A 14,219-nucleotide genomic window follows, 5' to 3' on the forward strand; every position below is an offset into this window, starting at 1 on the left:
CATTCCAAGTGGTCACACTTGTTTAGAAGGATTACATTGACTTCATCTGTAAAGTCTATAGAGGGCCTTACGTGGACTTCACTGAGAGAACTGCTCTCATCCAGATTCCGGAGCTGGAGATTAATGGAGTGCTAGAAGAGACATTTTGTTGTCTTTCTCGGGAGAGAGATTGAGCGCACTTTATGTGAGTATTGGTGGTTTGGGAAGTGTTTGAATGCAAATTTATGGCAACGCTGATTTTAGTAGCCATAAGGGACAGACCTTAGAGACCTTAGAGAACACCGTTGTCTTCACCACGGGGCATCCTTTCACCCTTCTGGTGTCTGTGCTCTAATCTCCGCTGGAGAATCACTCCCTCTCCCACTCCCGAAAATCACCTTGCATTAGGGGTTTCACCCAGTGATGAGCACGGTGACCTTGGCCTACATCAATCAGTATATCATGTCCCTGGCCCCAGTTATTGGTTCAAAGGTTTAATTCTAGCCAATTCTAGTTGTTTGGGTTACCCAGAAGAAGTGTTTAGGCTTTCTTCCTGGACCTGGATTTGAGAAGATGGAAGGAGCGTGACAGCCATTGGACAAATACCAGGAGGGACCCTCACAGTGAGGGGCAGTGGAGTGGAGAGAACCTTCAGGGAACTATCATTTGAGCCCTTGATCACGCTGTACCTCAAAATAACACCTGTTGGTGGTTTATTCAGTTTTTCCAGTGATATCCCCCATTCAGATGTTTTCCATTTCTCTCCCCCGCCTCCCATACTGTTCTTTGAGTCCTCAGGATCCTCCCTGGAACAAATAAGCCATTATCATTGGTCTGAACCGGAGCTGTGTGTGTCTGGCTGAACTTCCCAGCTATGTAACATCATCTCAGAAAAGTCTAGTCAGTTCTGGAAGGGGAATTAAGGAAAGTAGAGGTCACTAGGCTGGGAATGGGCCATCCCAACGACTGTGTCTGCCCCCACAATGAAACCCTTGTAGTGATTCCCATCCTTGAAATTCTGGCGTCCAAGTTTGTGGAAGTTGCCAATAATGTTTGCGAAGTCACGGAAGAGGCTCTGGCTAGAGGACAGGTGGCCCATTCCCCATGACCCAAAGACCCTGCAGGTGCAGTGGACCACCTGCTTCTACTGGTGGCGTTCTGGAGCTTCCAGAAGCTTCTGTTTCTTCTCCCACTCTGTGGCTCTTCTTATCTGCCTATGTCTAACTGCCTTGAAATCCATCTCTCTCTTTCTCATTATCTCTTCACCCTGTCCCTGATTTCAGATCTATCTCCTTTTCAGTCTGGATCATTCACTGGTTTGCTCTTTCTTCTTCTCTCATGATCATTGTCTGACTCGTTGTCTTTGCCACTGACTCTTGCTGTGTGTTGTTCTGTTCTTGCACCATAACACTGTTCTCTGACTTTCTCCCATCTCTGTTACTCTCTGTTGCTCTCTGTTTCTCCAGCTCTGTGAGTCTCTGAAGTGCCCTGGATGGAAACCCCTGGCTGTGAGCTCTGAACTTGTCCTCCGACGCTGTTTCTCTTTTAGCCAGCTCACTGGCTGATCTTCCCTCCTCCTTCCCCTGTGTCCTGAGTGCCCCAGTGGTTCGTCCTTTCCTTGACTTTGAGGTCGGCTGTCATCTCCCTCTCATTTTGGGAAGTATGTCCTAATGTTCAGGGTCAAGAACAGTGATTTAGCCTCAACGATCCCCTGAATCTTGGGTCTGCCTTTTCAGAACTGGCTTATTCTTCCCCCAATGCTATGCCCTCAACTTCCTGAGGGGCTAGAACTGCTGGAGAGACAGACATGTCAGCCTCATATTTGTGACTGTAAGTATGAGGACCCTCTGACATTTGAGGCTTAGGTGATTAGATTCTGAGTGAACAAAGAGGGACCAGGAAGGCCAGAGCCTGAGGTCACTCTTAGAGCATGCAAGATAGACTTGGGGGTAGGGAAGGAGCTGCACTTTCTTTCCTGGCTTTGCCAACCTCAGTTTGTCATCCTGTGGTCAGTTGGTCGTCAGCAAACCCACCACCCAGCCACCTAGTCCCTCAGTGTTCCAGGCAACCTGATGGCCAGATGCGATCTAGTGCTGACTGGTGGCCCATCCTGCTTCTGGGAGTGCATAGTGCCCGCCCTGGGACTATGGTGGGTGGTGGACATTATCACCACCAGATAGGAACTGGAGTGCTTGGTGGGTGTTAGGGCTTCTGGTTTCTAGCCTGTGGCTTTGTTCTCCCCAGTTAAGGTGAAGCCTGGAGAGTTTCAGTGGTGCCTTTCCAGGAAGGGAGCTTGTCATCCCAAACTTCGAGGCAAGGGCAGTCAGGGCCAACAATATTCAGGTGCCACAAGGAACCTGCAGGAAAGCAGTGTACTCCTCGTCTGCGTCAGGAGGAATACTGTGAAGAGGAGATATGCTTTAGGTCATCAAACTTCTTTTAATCGATGACCCGTAGTCTCAGGATCCTGGTACCCCAGGCCTGTGGCCAGGGGGCTGCCCAAACCCTCAGTCTGGGAGTTAAGAGACCAGAAGCCTCCAGATGTAGCCCCCCAGGACCCTGCCACCACCTGGCAGGCTGCAGGGAGAACTTCCCAGAGACTCCTTGTCCTCATCTGTAAAATGGGATGGCATCCATACCTACTCCATACCACGGGAAAATTAAACGTGATAAAGCATGCAAAACACTTAACACTGGGACTCCCTCCAAAAATGTTTCCCAGCAAAGGTTTGGGATGGTGACTGGCAACAGCCCAGAGCAATACAGATGCTCTTAAGTGGGGAAGCCACGATCATTCCCCGCTCTAACTGACTTCGGAGTCTGGAACGTTTGCAGGAGACCATACTACGCTCCACATGTGAGGAGTTGGAGTCTAGTGATGGGAAATGTTTTCCCAGGCTGCTTCTAGCTCTGCTCCCATGTTGAAAAATTCAGTGTTTCTTTCCCTACGTACCTTCCACAGGTAATCCTGCTCGCCGTTACTTCATGTCCGACACCCATTTTCTTTTCTGTCTTCCCAGATCCGGAAGTATTTCCTCAGGGCAAACCATAGCCTCTGATTCATTGACCTCACAGAAAATGGTGTCTTCTCCTGGGGAGACATTCAACCTCTGGAGGAATAAGTTGTAGAGCCCTGATCTATACAGCCACCTCCTCTTCCCTGGCTGGGCAGGAAGACCCTTGAGATCTATTCTTGTTGGTGGTTTCCATCCCTCTTGGACGGATGGCCATTTTCCAACTTTGCCTGGATTCTGCTTAACCTGGGAGCTCTCCACCCGCTCATATCCGAGCCCAAAAGAACAGTTCATTTTCCCCAGCTGTGTCAGGAATCCAATGAGAGGCTGGAGAAGGAAATTCAAACCTTGTAAAACTCAAATGTTCTTGGGTGAAGAAATGCTACAGAGGAAGCGGCCATCTTTTCCTCTCTGAGGGGTGGGGAGATCCGGCTACCAGCTCCATCACCCATGGATCTCCAGAGGTGACTGGAATGACCAGCTCTGCCCTCATTCTAATTCCTTCTCAGTCTGCTCTTCCTGTCCCAGCTTGGCGGTATTCTTCCCTGATACTCTTACCACCCCGTCTGGCTGCTTCTCCAGCCCTCCTGGCTTCTGCCTCTCCATTCCCCTTCAGTCTCCACTGCGTAGGGTGTGTTTTTGTTTGAAGGAGTATTTCAAGTTAAGTTATAAAGGCAACTGCAAAGGTCAGAACATGGGCTGAGGCCCCTGGGGTGTGTTTATGACCTGGAAGGAAGCAGGGTGACATTGCTTCTTACAGAGTCACCGAATCAGCTTGGGACAGAGGGAGGAACTATGAGAGAGCGAGCGAGCCAGTGGCTGCCTCATCTGTACAGGAATGAGCCATGACAAACCTGTCTCCTAAGTTCTGGATTCTGAAATGGTTTTGGTTTTTGGTTTTGAGACCAAGAAAGATCATGAATTTTAGCAAAAGGCAAGGACGTTGTTTGGATCGGTATGGGGAGCTCAGAAATGTAGCTCCCTCAGACACAGGTAATAAGGGCCTCCTGCTCAGGGCCTCACACCTCCTGGGCCCTGTGCTTTAGAGTGTCTCCCTCAGAATTGTCCGTGGTTCCTCCGCTGCCTGGGGCCAGCCAGTGCTGGCAGTGCTATGGGGGGCGGGGGTGGTGCTGGGGAGGCGCCTCCAGCCTGCCCTGAGACCTGCATGGGTTCTGGTTCTTCTTTCTCCCCTTTGGTCTTTCCCACTCTCTATGCCTGCCCTGATCGCTGGCGTCCTTGGTAGTCACCCTGCTGGAGCCCTTCTGGTGGATGGGGTGGGGGTTTTGTTGTTGTTGTTTTTACCTCTAATTGACCTGTGCTTCCCGCACCCCCACCCACCCACCTGCATCAGACTTGAGCCATGTGGGGTGAGGAAGAGACATTTCTTATGCAAATGGACTGCTCCACTCACTTCCCCCATGAGCCCCTGCACAGTTGGCAGCTTAAACTGTAGGACCCAGGGCAAAGGAAGCATATAGGCCCTTTGTTTAAAGGTGGCGGGTGGGGGGTGGGGGTGGGAAGTGCCATTGAAGGCATTAAAATACCCTAACAGAACAAAACACTCTCCATTTCCCTTTCTCCTGTGATTGGTCATGGTGGGTTTTATTTGTTGCAACATCTTGTTCCCCCTCAGGGACAGGAAGGGTGCAGAGCCTCACAGGTGCCCCGAGTCTCTGTTGCACTAGCATGTCTAGTCACAAGGCCCGACCCACCAGTCACAAGGCTCCCTTCCCACGGGCTGCCCTGGTGGTAACATCAAAGACCAACCCTCAAAGCACCAGTTGGAAGCCAGTAGTGAGCTGTGGCAGAATGGATGATGCAGTCTGAGGACAGTGGTGCAACTGGCATTGAAGAGATGATGTTGGGAATGCAGAGGGAAGGGGCTGGGACTGGCCAGGGCTCCGTGGTGAGACGGAAGCAATATAATATATGCATATATTAGCATAGATAATATTACATAGTCTATGAATAATATACATGATACTATTATATGATAGATGAGAGATAGACAGACAGCAGGAGGAAGAGAGAAAGAGAGAGAGAGAATGGGACATTTTATTTCAGGGAATGGGCTTATGCAATCCTGAGGCCGGGCAAGTATGAACCCCCCGGGGCAGGCTGGACAATCAAGTAAGAGCTCGGGCTGCCCTCTCGCCCCTGAACTCCACAGAGCAGCAGGCTGGGGGGTCAAGCAGGCTTTCAGGGTTTCACTCTTAAGGAGCCTTCTTTTCTTCTGGAAACCAGTTTTTGCCCTTAAGGCCTTCAACTGATTAGATGAGGCCCACTCACACTATGAAGGGGAATCTGCTGGGCTCAACGTCTACTGATTTAAAGGTCGAATCACACTTAAAAAATGCCTTCAGAGCAATACCTAACTGGTGTTCGACCAGATAACAGGGCAAATTAATCATCACAAAGGTCTACATTGTTTTAATACAGAGGATATAAAGACTGGTGCTCCGAGTCACAACAGGGCTGCCATTTTTCTTGTGCTAGGAGATCTGAAGCTAGTCACCTCTGACCATAAGGAACATGAAGAGCTGGTTTCTGGACCTGTGGAGGAAGGAATGATGCCTGGACCCTGAGAGGACACTTCTCATGTTCTCCCTGGACAACAGGCAAATACACTGGTGTCCTCTCTCATTATTCCAAATCTTTCTGGATAAATCACGGTGCCTGTCACAGGCACAGTGAATTTTGTAATATATATTATATTATATTTTGTAATATATATATATGATATTTTATAATATGTATATATTACAAAATAAATTATATTTATATAATTTATATATATCATAGATCATATCATATATATCATATATAAAATAAATTATATAATTATATGTATATGAAAAATACAATTAAATATATTTAAAATTAAATTTTAATTTATTACTAATTATATTAAAATATAAATATATATTACAAATACATTATAAATACATATATTACAAATATATTTTTAATTAATATTATACATTATATATAATCAATTAATATTACAAATACATATAGATGTTTAAGCTTACAAATTTTTTTTTTAATTTTTAATTTTTTATAAACATATAATATATTTTTATCCCCAGGGGTACAGGTCTGTGAATCGCCAGGTTTACACACTTCACAGCACTCACCAAAGCACATACCTTCCCCAATGTCCATAACCCCACCCCCCTTCTCCCAACCCCCCTCCCCCCAGCAACCCTCAGTTTGTTTTGTGAGATTAAGAGTCACTTACGGTTTGTCTCCCTCCCAATTTTTAAGTAATCTCTACACCCAACGTGGGCTTGAACTCACAACCGCGAGATTGAGAGTCATGTGCTTTACCAACTGAGCCAGCCAGGTGCCCTCATAATATATTTTTTAATCACATTGTTTATATAGACAGAGGGCCCTCGAGAAATATTTGCCCAGTCCCCCAGGTGTCCTAGAAGCAGCCTTGTCCTGAAAGCTCAGTTGGGCATTTAATGGGACAGAGTAGGCAGGGTCCCGGCCCAAGGTGAGGGGCTGTCATTCAAACCCACCAGCTCCCTGTGTGCCCAGTGTACTGACCATAATGAGAACCAGGTCTGCCCTTTCGAGTGGACTAGATGCTGTGCTGAGTGCTTGCCAAGTACCCCCACAGCAGCCATGTGATGTAGAAGAAACCAGAACTACCCCGAGGAAGCAGGCTCAGAGAGGTTCAGTGACTTTCTTCCAGTCCGAGGCTCTGACTCTGCTTAGGTTCTTTTTTGTTTTTTAAAGATTTTATTTATTTATTTGACAGAGAGAGAGAGAGAGAGATCGATCACAGCAGGCAGGCAGAGAGAAAGGGGGAAGCAGGGTCCCTGGCGAGCAGAGAGCCCAGTGTGGGGCTCCATCCCAGGACCCTGAGATCATGACCCTGAGAAAGCAGAGGCTTAACCCTCTGAGCCACCCAGGCACCACTCTGTTTAGGTTCTTAGTGACCGTGCAGTACGGAGTCTGTGTGTCTTCTTCACTGTGGCCTCAGAGCCTAGCACAGCACCTGGTCTGCAGTAAAAATGCGTTAAACAATTCTCCTGTGAATGAATTTAATGAACGAGCAAATCTGTAGAATTTAGGAGAAGGCAACAGAGGGTGTGTGACACAGGTTTAGTGAATCAGTGCCAGGCTGAGATCGGGCTAGGAGGGGAAGTGTTCGCCACCAAACAGGTTCTGGGGATCAGCAAGGGAGTAACCGGCTTCAGTAAATCTTGGTCTGGTGCTGTGTGATTAAGTCCTTATGCAACTCTGGGCTTGTACCTGCTTCTGAGGGCCTTGGACCCTTGTTGCAACCTGGAGGTTTGGTCTAGATCAGGGCACAGCAAACGTTTTCTGTGAAGGACCAGAGAGTAGATATTTTAGGCTTTGTAGGAAGTGTAGGTCTCTGCTGTAACTACTCAACTCTGCCATTTGTAGTGGGGAAATAGCCACAGAAATACATAAATGAATGAACATATGGCTGTGTTCCAATAAAACTTTATTTAGAAAAACAGGCAGCTGCCTGGATTTACTCTGGGGGCTGCTGTTGCTGATCCCCGGTCTAGAGGAGCTCTGAGATCCCTTTTCATTTTAACAGTCTATGATTTAAAGAACCAATTGTATGAAGGACAGAAATGATCACACAATGTCTTCCTCCTTTTATGGCGCTCATGGCAGACATTGCTAATGGATCACAGGACTCCTTTCTGACCGGAAGACAGTTGGCTTTTACGATCAATCACAAATGGAGAATTCCAACTGGACCATTCCCCCTTCACCGTTCAAGACACAAATACTTAGAAGACTCCAGACGCTCTCTTGAGTGTGGCATTGAGGAAGAGAGGAAGCAACAGAGAGTGAGAAGTGTGACAGCTTCTCCCACTCCCATATCCCCGTGTGAGAGGAATCAAATTCTCCCCCAGGGTGGGCAGAAGTGAGAGCCCAGATCCTGAACCTAAGCCAGGATGTCTGAGCTGACATTGGTATTACCATGGGTGGAAGTCAGACCCTCCATCTCTCTCTTAGTTGCTCTACTGGGCTCGAGCTAGGAGTGGACACCTAGTGTTGACTAGTTACCCAGCGCATGCTAATTTTCTTCCTTCCCTCTCCCCACCAGAATGTAAACCATTGAGGGACTTCTGTCCAGCCAGATCTGCTGACAGTTGACTGCTGGAGAACACTTTACAAATCAGTTCCTCTGAAGCCGTTGGTGCATGGTAACGCCAGAATCTTTCACGTCTATTTGAATTTCCACAAACCTTCACTTTGAGGAATGAATGGGGAAATCCCAAGCATCTAGAAGTCACACGATATAAGGGCTTGGACTATGCAGTTAGACAAGTGTGGGTTGAATCTGACACTTGGTGGTCGCTCTCTTGATCATTAGAAGCAACTCCGCAGATGGGGTAACACACGGAGTAAACTTATTTTATAATAAGCCACATATGAACTTAACATTAATTTTTTTTTTTAAATGCGGGTGTTCCATAGGGGATTTTTGGGGTAGGAAGAAGCATCCGTCTGACCTCTCCAGTTACACACTGCAAATGCATGTTGGTTCTGGTGGCCAGGGAGCTCTTTGCACCTTTCTCTCTGATTTGTTTCAATGTTCTTCAGTTGTAAGGGATATAATTCAATAGTCCTTTCTCCAGCTCTTCCACACCCTTAATCTCACAACTCTCTGAGAGGGGCTGATTTGTTAGTATCCTCCCATTACGCAGTTGGGAAAACTGAGCTCCAAAGAGGTTTGCTGTGGGCAGAGTTCTTCTTTCTTCTGCCCCTTTTTATTTGATAACTGTTTTTTTAAAAATTTAATTTAATTTTTAATTTTTTCAAAGTAACTTCTACACCCATCCTGGGGCTTGAACTCACAACCCCGAGATCAGGAATCGCATGCTCCACCAACTAAGCTGGCCAGGCGCTCCTGTTTGACAGTTGGTTAGTGAGCACTTTCCATGCATCAGGTATGGACTAGGCGCTGCAGATAGGATGGTGTCAATGTTTCAGGGAAATAACTATCTGCTGGTTGGCTGATATGTCGATATGTCATCTGAACTTTTGAGAAGGAAATTGCCTTGAGCAATCAGTAGTGAGTTTCACAATCCCCGAGAGTCCAGGAATGTGAGAATTAGGGGGGCCTTGCACAAGGTCTTAGCAGAGAGTTCACATCTGTGATTTCAGCTCTGCATCTAAAGAGCTGCTGTGCACCTGGCCTCTTCTTGCCCTCTCCTCCCACCAGGCTAATGGGCTTGGGGCCTCCACGACATTCACAGTTCACATGGACACATGAGATGGTCTCCTTTTTTTTTTTTTTTAAATTTTAATTAAACTTAATTAACATATACTGTATCATTAGTTTCAGAAGTAGAATTTAGTGATTCAACAGTTGCATAGAACACGCAGTGCTCATTCCGTCACAAGCCCTCCTTAATGCCCGTCACCCAGTTACCCCATCTCCCCACCCACCATCTCCCCACCCACCTCCCCTCCAGCAACTCTGTTTGTTTCCTAGAGTTAAGAGTCTCTTACAGTTTGTCTTTCTCTATTTTCATCTTATTTTTCCTTCCATTCCCTTATGCTAATCTGTTTTGTTTCTTAAATTCCACATACAAGTGAAATCATCTGATAATTTGTCTTTCTCTGACTGACTTTTTTCACTTAGCATAAAACCCTCTAGTTGTACCCACATGGTTGCAAATGGTAAGACTTCATTCTTTTTGATGGCCAAGTAATATTCCATTACACACACACACACTCTCTCTCTCTCTCTCACACACACACACACCCCATCTTCTTTATCCATTCATCTGTCAATGGACATCTGGGCTCTTTCCATAGTTTGGCTCTTGTGGACATTGCTGCTATAAACATTGAGGTGCACGTGCCCCTTCGGATCACTATATTTGTATCCTTTGAATAAATACCTAGTATTACAATTGCTGGGTTGTAGGGTAATTCTATTCCTGAGGAACCTCCACATATTTTCCAGAGTGGCTGCATCAGCTTGCATTCCCACCAACAGTGTAGGAGGGTTCCCCTTTCTCGGCATTCTCACCAACATCTGTAGTTTCCTGACTTGTTAATTTTAACCATTCTGACTGGTGTGAGGTGGTATCTCATTGTGGCTTTGATTTGTGTTTCCTGATGCCAAGTGATGTTGAGCACTTTTTCATGTGTCTGTTGGCCATTTGGATGTCTTCCTTGGAGAAATGTCTGTTCATATCTTCTGCCCATTTCTTGACTGGATTTTTTGGTTTTTGGGTGCTGACTTTGATAAGTTCTTTATAGATTTTTGGATACTAGCCCATTACTGAGATGGCCCCTTATCAGCCTGGTGACATCTTCCAGGCCAGCCTCTTCCACTTCTTCCCTGGCAGTTACTGTCAAGCCTCCCAGTCTTGCCTGGGACAGGAAAGAGCCGCTGTCTCCCTGATATTAGCATTGCTGGTCTCACCAGCTTCCTGTGTGTGCAATCACAGCTGGGAGGGGGCAAGGAAATTCTGTTGGGGCCACACCCATTAGTGGCAAGTATAAATAATGAGGTTTGGTGTTGACCTTCAGGGCCACACCTCCTCTCATCATGCAGTCCAACAGCCTCTTCCCTCTCGTGCTTCTTGTCCTGGGAACCCTGGCACCTTGGCCTGCAGAAGGTGTTGGAACAGGTGAGTTAAAGCCACCCTGGCACAATGTTGGTTGCAGGGCAGAAGTGAGGGCTCCTGGTGGAGGGGGGTGTCTCCTTCTAGAGGCTCTGATCTCTCAGCTTAGTTTCAAGAGACCTCCCTGAGGCTGGGTTCATGTCCATCTGGGCTCCAAGGTCTCTGTGTGGGCTTCCGAGCATTGGGATGTGCTCTTTTACCAGAATCCGGTCAGCCCAAGCCCCACTCCCTCTGGTCTTACTGCTCTCTCTCTCTCCACCCTGTGAATCTGCCGTCGTCTGTCTGTCCTCGTCTCTCTGTTTCCATCCTTCCGTCTCTGTGTCTCTGCCTCTGGCTCTAGCTCTGTCCTGTCCTGTTGGCTCTGTTTACTTTGTTTGTCTCTCTCCATCTCCCTCACTCCCGGACTGTCTCTTTGAATTTGTGGAGCCTTGTTTTCCCTGAGTTAGGAAACCTTGGCTGGGAGCCCTCTGCCCTTTTCCAGGATCTGCCCATGTGTGTGGTTTACTCAAGCCCGTCTACTCTTTATGGAGGTCAGACAGGCATTTCCCCCTGGGTTTTTTGGGCAGTCACCTGGGGGAGGGTCTCCCCTGAGGAGTGGTGCTTTGTTCCAGGAGTCATGATGGCTACTTAGCACCCAGCTCCTTCCTTAACGTGTGGTATTCTCTTCAACAGCGTTGAAAGCTGGAGCCTGCCCTTTTATACCATCTTCTCGGTGCCTTTCTGGATATGAGGAACCTGAATGCCAGAGTGACTGGCAGTGTCCAGAGAGGCAGATATGCTGCTCTGATAGTTGCGGATTCAGATGCAAAGACCCCATTAATATCTTCAACCCGAGTGAGGAGGGGGAAGGGCTGATGGGGAGGAAGCAAGCCTGAGAATGCAGCACGTGGGGGGGGACAGGACTGGGTGCTGGCCCTGCCAGGTCTCCTCCTTTCTAGGAATTGTCTAGTCAAGTTTGTCATCTGGCCAGAGAGTCACACTGACCCAGACAGGAATTTACTCACCAGGTTGGTGAAGCAGCCAGTGTGTCCGGAGGTCAGTTTTTTGGGCAGTAGTCACCTGGCCATTCAGATAAGCAGGCAGATGGCAGCCATCTGTCCAGTCAGGACTAGACAACCGATCATCTGTGTGGAAGGGGTGCCTAATGTGAGAGAAGACCTGGATCCTGCCTTGAGCGGATACAGAGGCCTTGGGAAGGAAGACATGGCCATGGGGATAGAGAAAAGATGATGGTGGGTGGGCTGGGCTGGGGCTGGGGCTGGGTCCAGAAAGTAGGGGTGGTACAGAAGGCACAAAGTCTTTGACCTGTGACTCTGCTCTTGCCAGTTAGGGTGAAGCCTGGCAGGTGTCCTGTGGTCACTGGCCAGTGTCTGATGCTCAACCCCCCCAACCACTGTGAGACAGACCACCAGTGTGTGAGTGACTTCAAGTGTTGTAGGGGCATGTGCGGGAAAGTCTGCGTGTCCCCTGTGTAAGGTAAGGAGGGGCCTGGGTGCACCCTTTTCCCACCGACCAGTCCTCTCTGTCCCAAGCCTCTGGCAGCTGTGGCATTTGAGCAGGGGGACTCCTGATCCCTTTCCCAAAACAGCCTCTGCCTGGCCCCCTTGTGGTTCAAGGGCACTTTTCCCCAGGCCCCAGGGCCAGGATTTCTGTAGGATCACTCATGGCTTTGGTTTTATTCCAACCTCTCTGGGTGAGGGCCCTGAGCATATGGCTCTCTGAATCTCAGTTTCCTTACCTATAAAATGGACATGATGAAATTTAAAGTGCTTTGTAAAGCACCATGTGCACTAAGTATGTCTTATTAAGACCATCTCCAGCATGTTGTCTTGGGTCAAAACCCATAGGAGCCATGGATTTCGAGGATAATCTAGCGCAATGCTCTGAGTTTAGAGTGCTACAGTAAAATTGAGACTTGAACTCAGTCTCCTGATACCAAGACTTTTTCGACTAAATCACTATCTTGCTATTTTCTCTGTGTTGGGGGATTTCTTGGGGGAAAAAATGGGGAGATAATTTGGCTGGTTCCTGTATTGAAGCCCTGACCTGATTTTCTCTTGTAGCCTGATTCCTGCCATTTAGAAGAGTCTCTGGATTCCTACTCTGTTGTCTGGGAATTCTGCCTTCTGCTCCCGGTCTTGGAGAAATGGGGCAGCCCTCCATGGTCAAGACTTAGTTCTACCACAGTATCTCCACTGGGGAAAGGCTTGACACACAGTAGGCTTTCAGGGAGTGCCTGTTGATTAGTGAATAAATTAATGTGCACATTTCTTTTTGTCCATCTGCTTCTGTGGTTTGCTGGTGCTGTGAATTGGGTGGGAGGTAATGAGGGAATGTGTGGCTATGGCCCCCCTCCTATAGATACAGAGTAGGAGGAAGAGGCTTCGGGGCCGGACAGACATGAATCTCCATCATGAGTCTGAACATACAGACCCTGCATTTTTGGACAAATGGCTCTATCTCACACATCTTCATTTCTTAACCTGCAAAGTGGCCCCGTGTTTGGAGCACTGGGATATATATACAGTGTGTACGAAATGAGTAGCAATGTTGCTAGGCCCAGCAGGCTTGAAAAATGTTGGATACTGGCCCTTCCGTGGGGATTTGGAGCTTCTTACTTCTCTTCTCTCTCCCAAGACACGATTTCTTCTGTCTTAAAGTAGGTGTTGAGCTGAACCACATGCACTGATGATCAGTCCTGAAAGAGGACTCCAAACACGTCTGCCCATGGCATCTTGGTATCGGGGTCCCCAGGGAAAGCGCAGTGCAGTCAAGCACTGGGTAAAACAATGCTTTATTCTTTTTTAAGATTTTATGTATTTATTTGACAGACAGAGATCACAAGTAGGCAGAGAAGCAGGCAGAGAGAGAGGAAGGGAAACAGGCTCCCTGCTGAGCAGAGAACCTGATGCGGGGTTTGATCCCAGGACCCTGAGATCATGACCTGAGCTGAAGGCAGACGCTTTAACCCACTGAGCCACCCAGGCACCCCAAAACAATGCTTTATTACCTAGAAAAAAACCCAGAAAGATCATCTTCTACCTTGGGCCTCCATTTCCCATGGCCCGCAAGTCTCTCCCAGGAGCTAATGCAGGGCAATTTGCCAACCCCCCACCACAATCACATCCCTCTCAGGCCACAGTAGGGGGTCCCATTCCCACCTCGAGGAGAACAGAGCACAAGCAATGGGGTTGCTCAGATGCCACTGGGCACACACATCTGCACAGAACAGAGGAACATACAGCGAAGCTTGAAGGGGGGAAAGATACTCCCACACAGGCCTGTGAGCTCTTCATCTCTTGGTAAGGAAGTATTCCAGGTCCAAGGCCAATCTTAGGCGGCTGAGTGGCGGCGGGGGGGGGGGGGGGGGGGGACGGGCGGGTGCATGCACGCGGCTGCCCTTCCCCACAATGAGGGGATTGCAGGGGTGGGTTGCATCATGACATGCTGCTGGCCAGTAACCACACGAGGGTGATGCTGGTCTTGAGTCAATGGGGCAGACAGAGTAGTACGAGCTGGGCTCCCAGAGCCCAGAGCAAGCAGGGAACCGGGCTCCCCGTTTCTCTCTGCTCTTTGGACTCCCAAG

The 14,219-nt window shown here is 48.2% G+C and overlaps 1 protein-coding gene across 1 annotated transcript; it reads left to right on the top strand.

Annotated features, from left to right (window-relative positions):
• Positions 1 to 10,509: 10,509 nt before the first annotated feature.
• On the top strand, positions 10,510 to 12,904 carry SLPI (secretory leukocyte peptidase inhibitor). The gene is made up of 4 exons (XM_032350549.1): positions 10,510 to 10,639; positions 11,306 to 11,467; positions 11,960 to 12,109; positions 12,697 to 12,904. The coding sequence occupies exons 1-3, from the start codon at positions 10,558 to 10,560 to the stop codon at positions 12,106 to 12,108; spliced, it is 393 nt and encodes a 130-aa protein (XP_032206440.1). The 5' UTR covers positions 10,510 to 10,557; the 3' UTR covers position 12,109; positions 12,697 to 12,904.
• Positions 12,905 to 14,219: the final 1,315 nt, after the last annotated feature.

The sequence above is a fragment of the Mustela erminea genome, chromosome 7, assembly GCF_009829155.1.
Source record: "Mustela erminea isolate mMusErm1 chromosome 7, mMusErm1.Pri, whole genome shotgun sequence".
In the NCBI taxonomy this organism is placed as follows: domain Eukaryota; kingdom Metazoa; phylum Chordata; class Mammalia; order Carnivora; family Mustelidae; genus Mustela; species Mustela erminea.

Coding starts and splice junctions, on each gene's coding strand:
- SLPI (XM_032350549.1), top strand. CDS start 10,558: ATGCAGTCCAACAGCCTCTTCCCTCTCGTGCTTCTTGTCCTGGGAACC. Junction 10,640..11,305: donor TGCAGAAGGTGTTGGAACAG/GTGAGTTAAAGC, acceptor TCTCTTCAACAG/CGTTGAAAGCTGGAGCCTGC. Junction 11,468..11,959: donor CATTAATATCTTCAACCCGA/GTGAGGAGGGGG, acceptor TGCTCTTGCCAG/TTAGGGTGAAGCCTGGCAGG.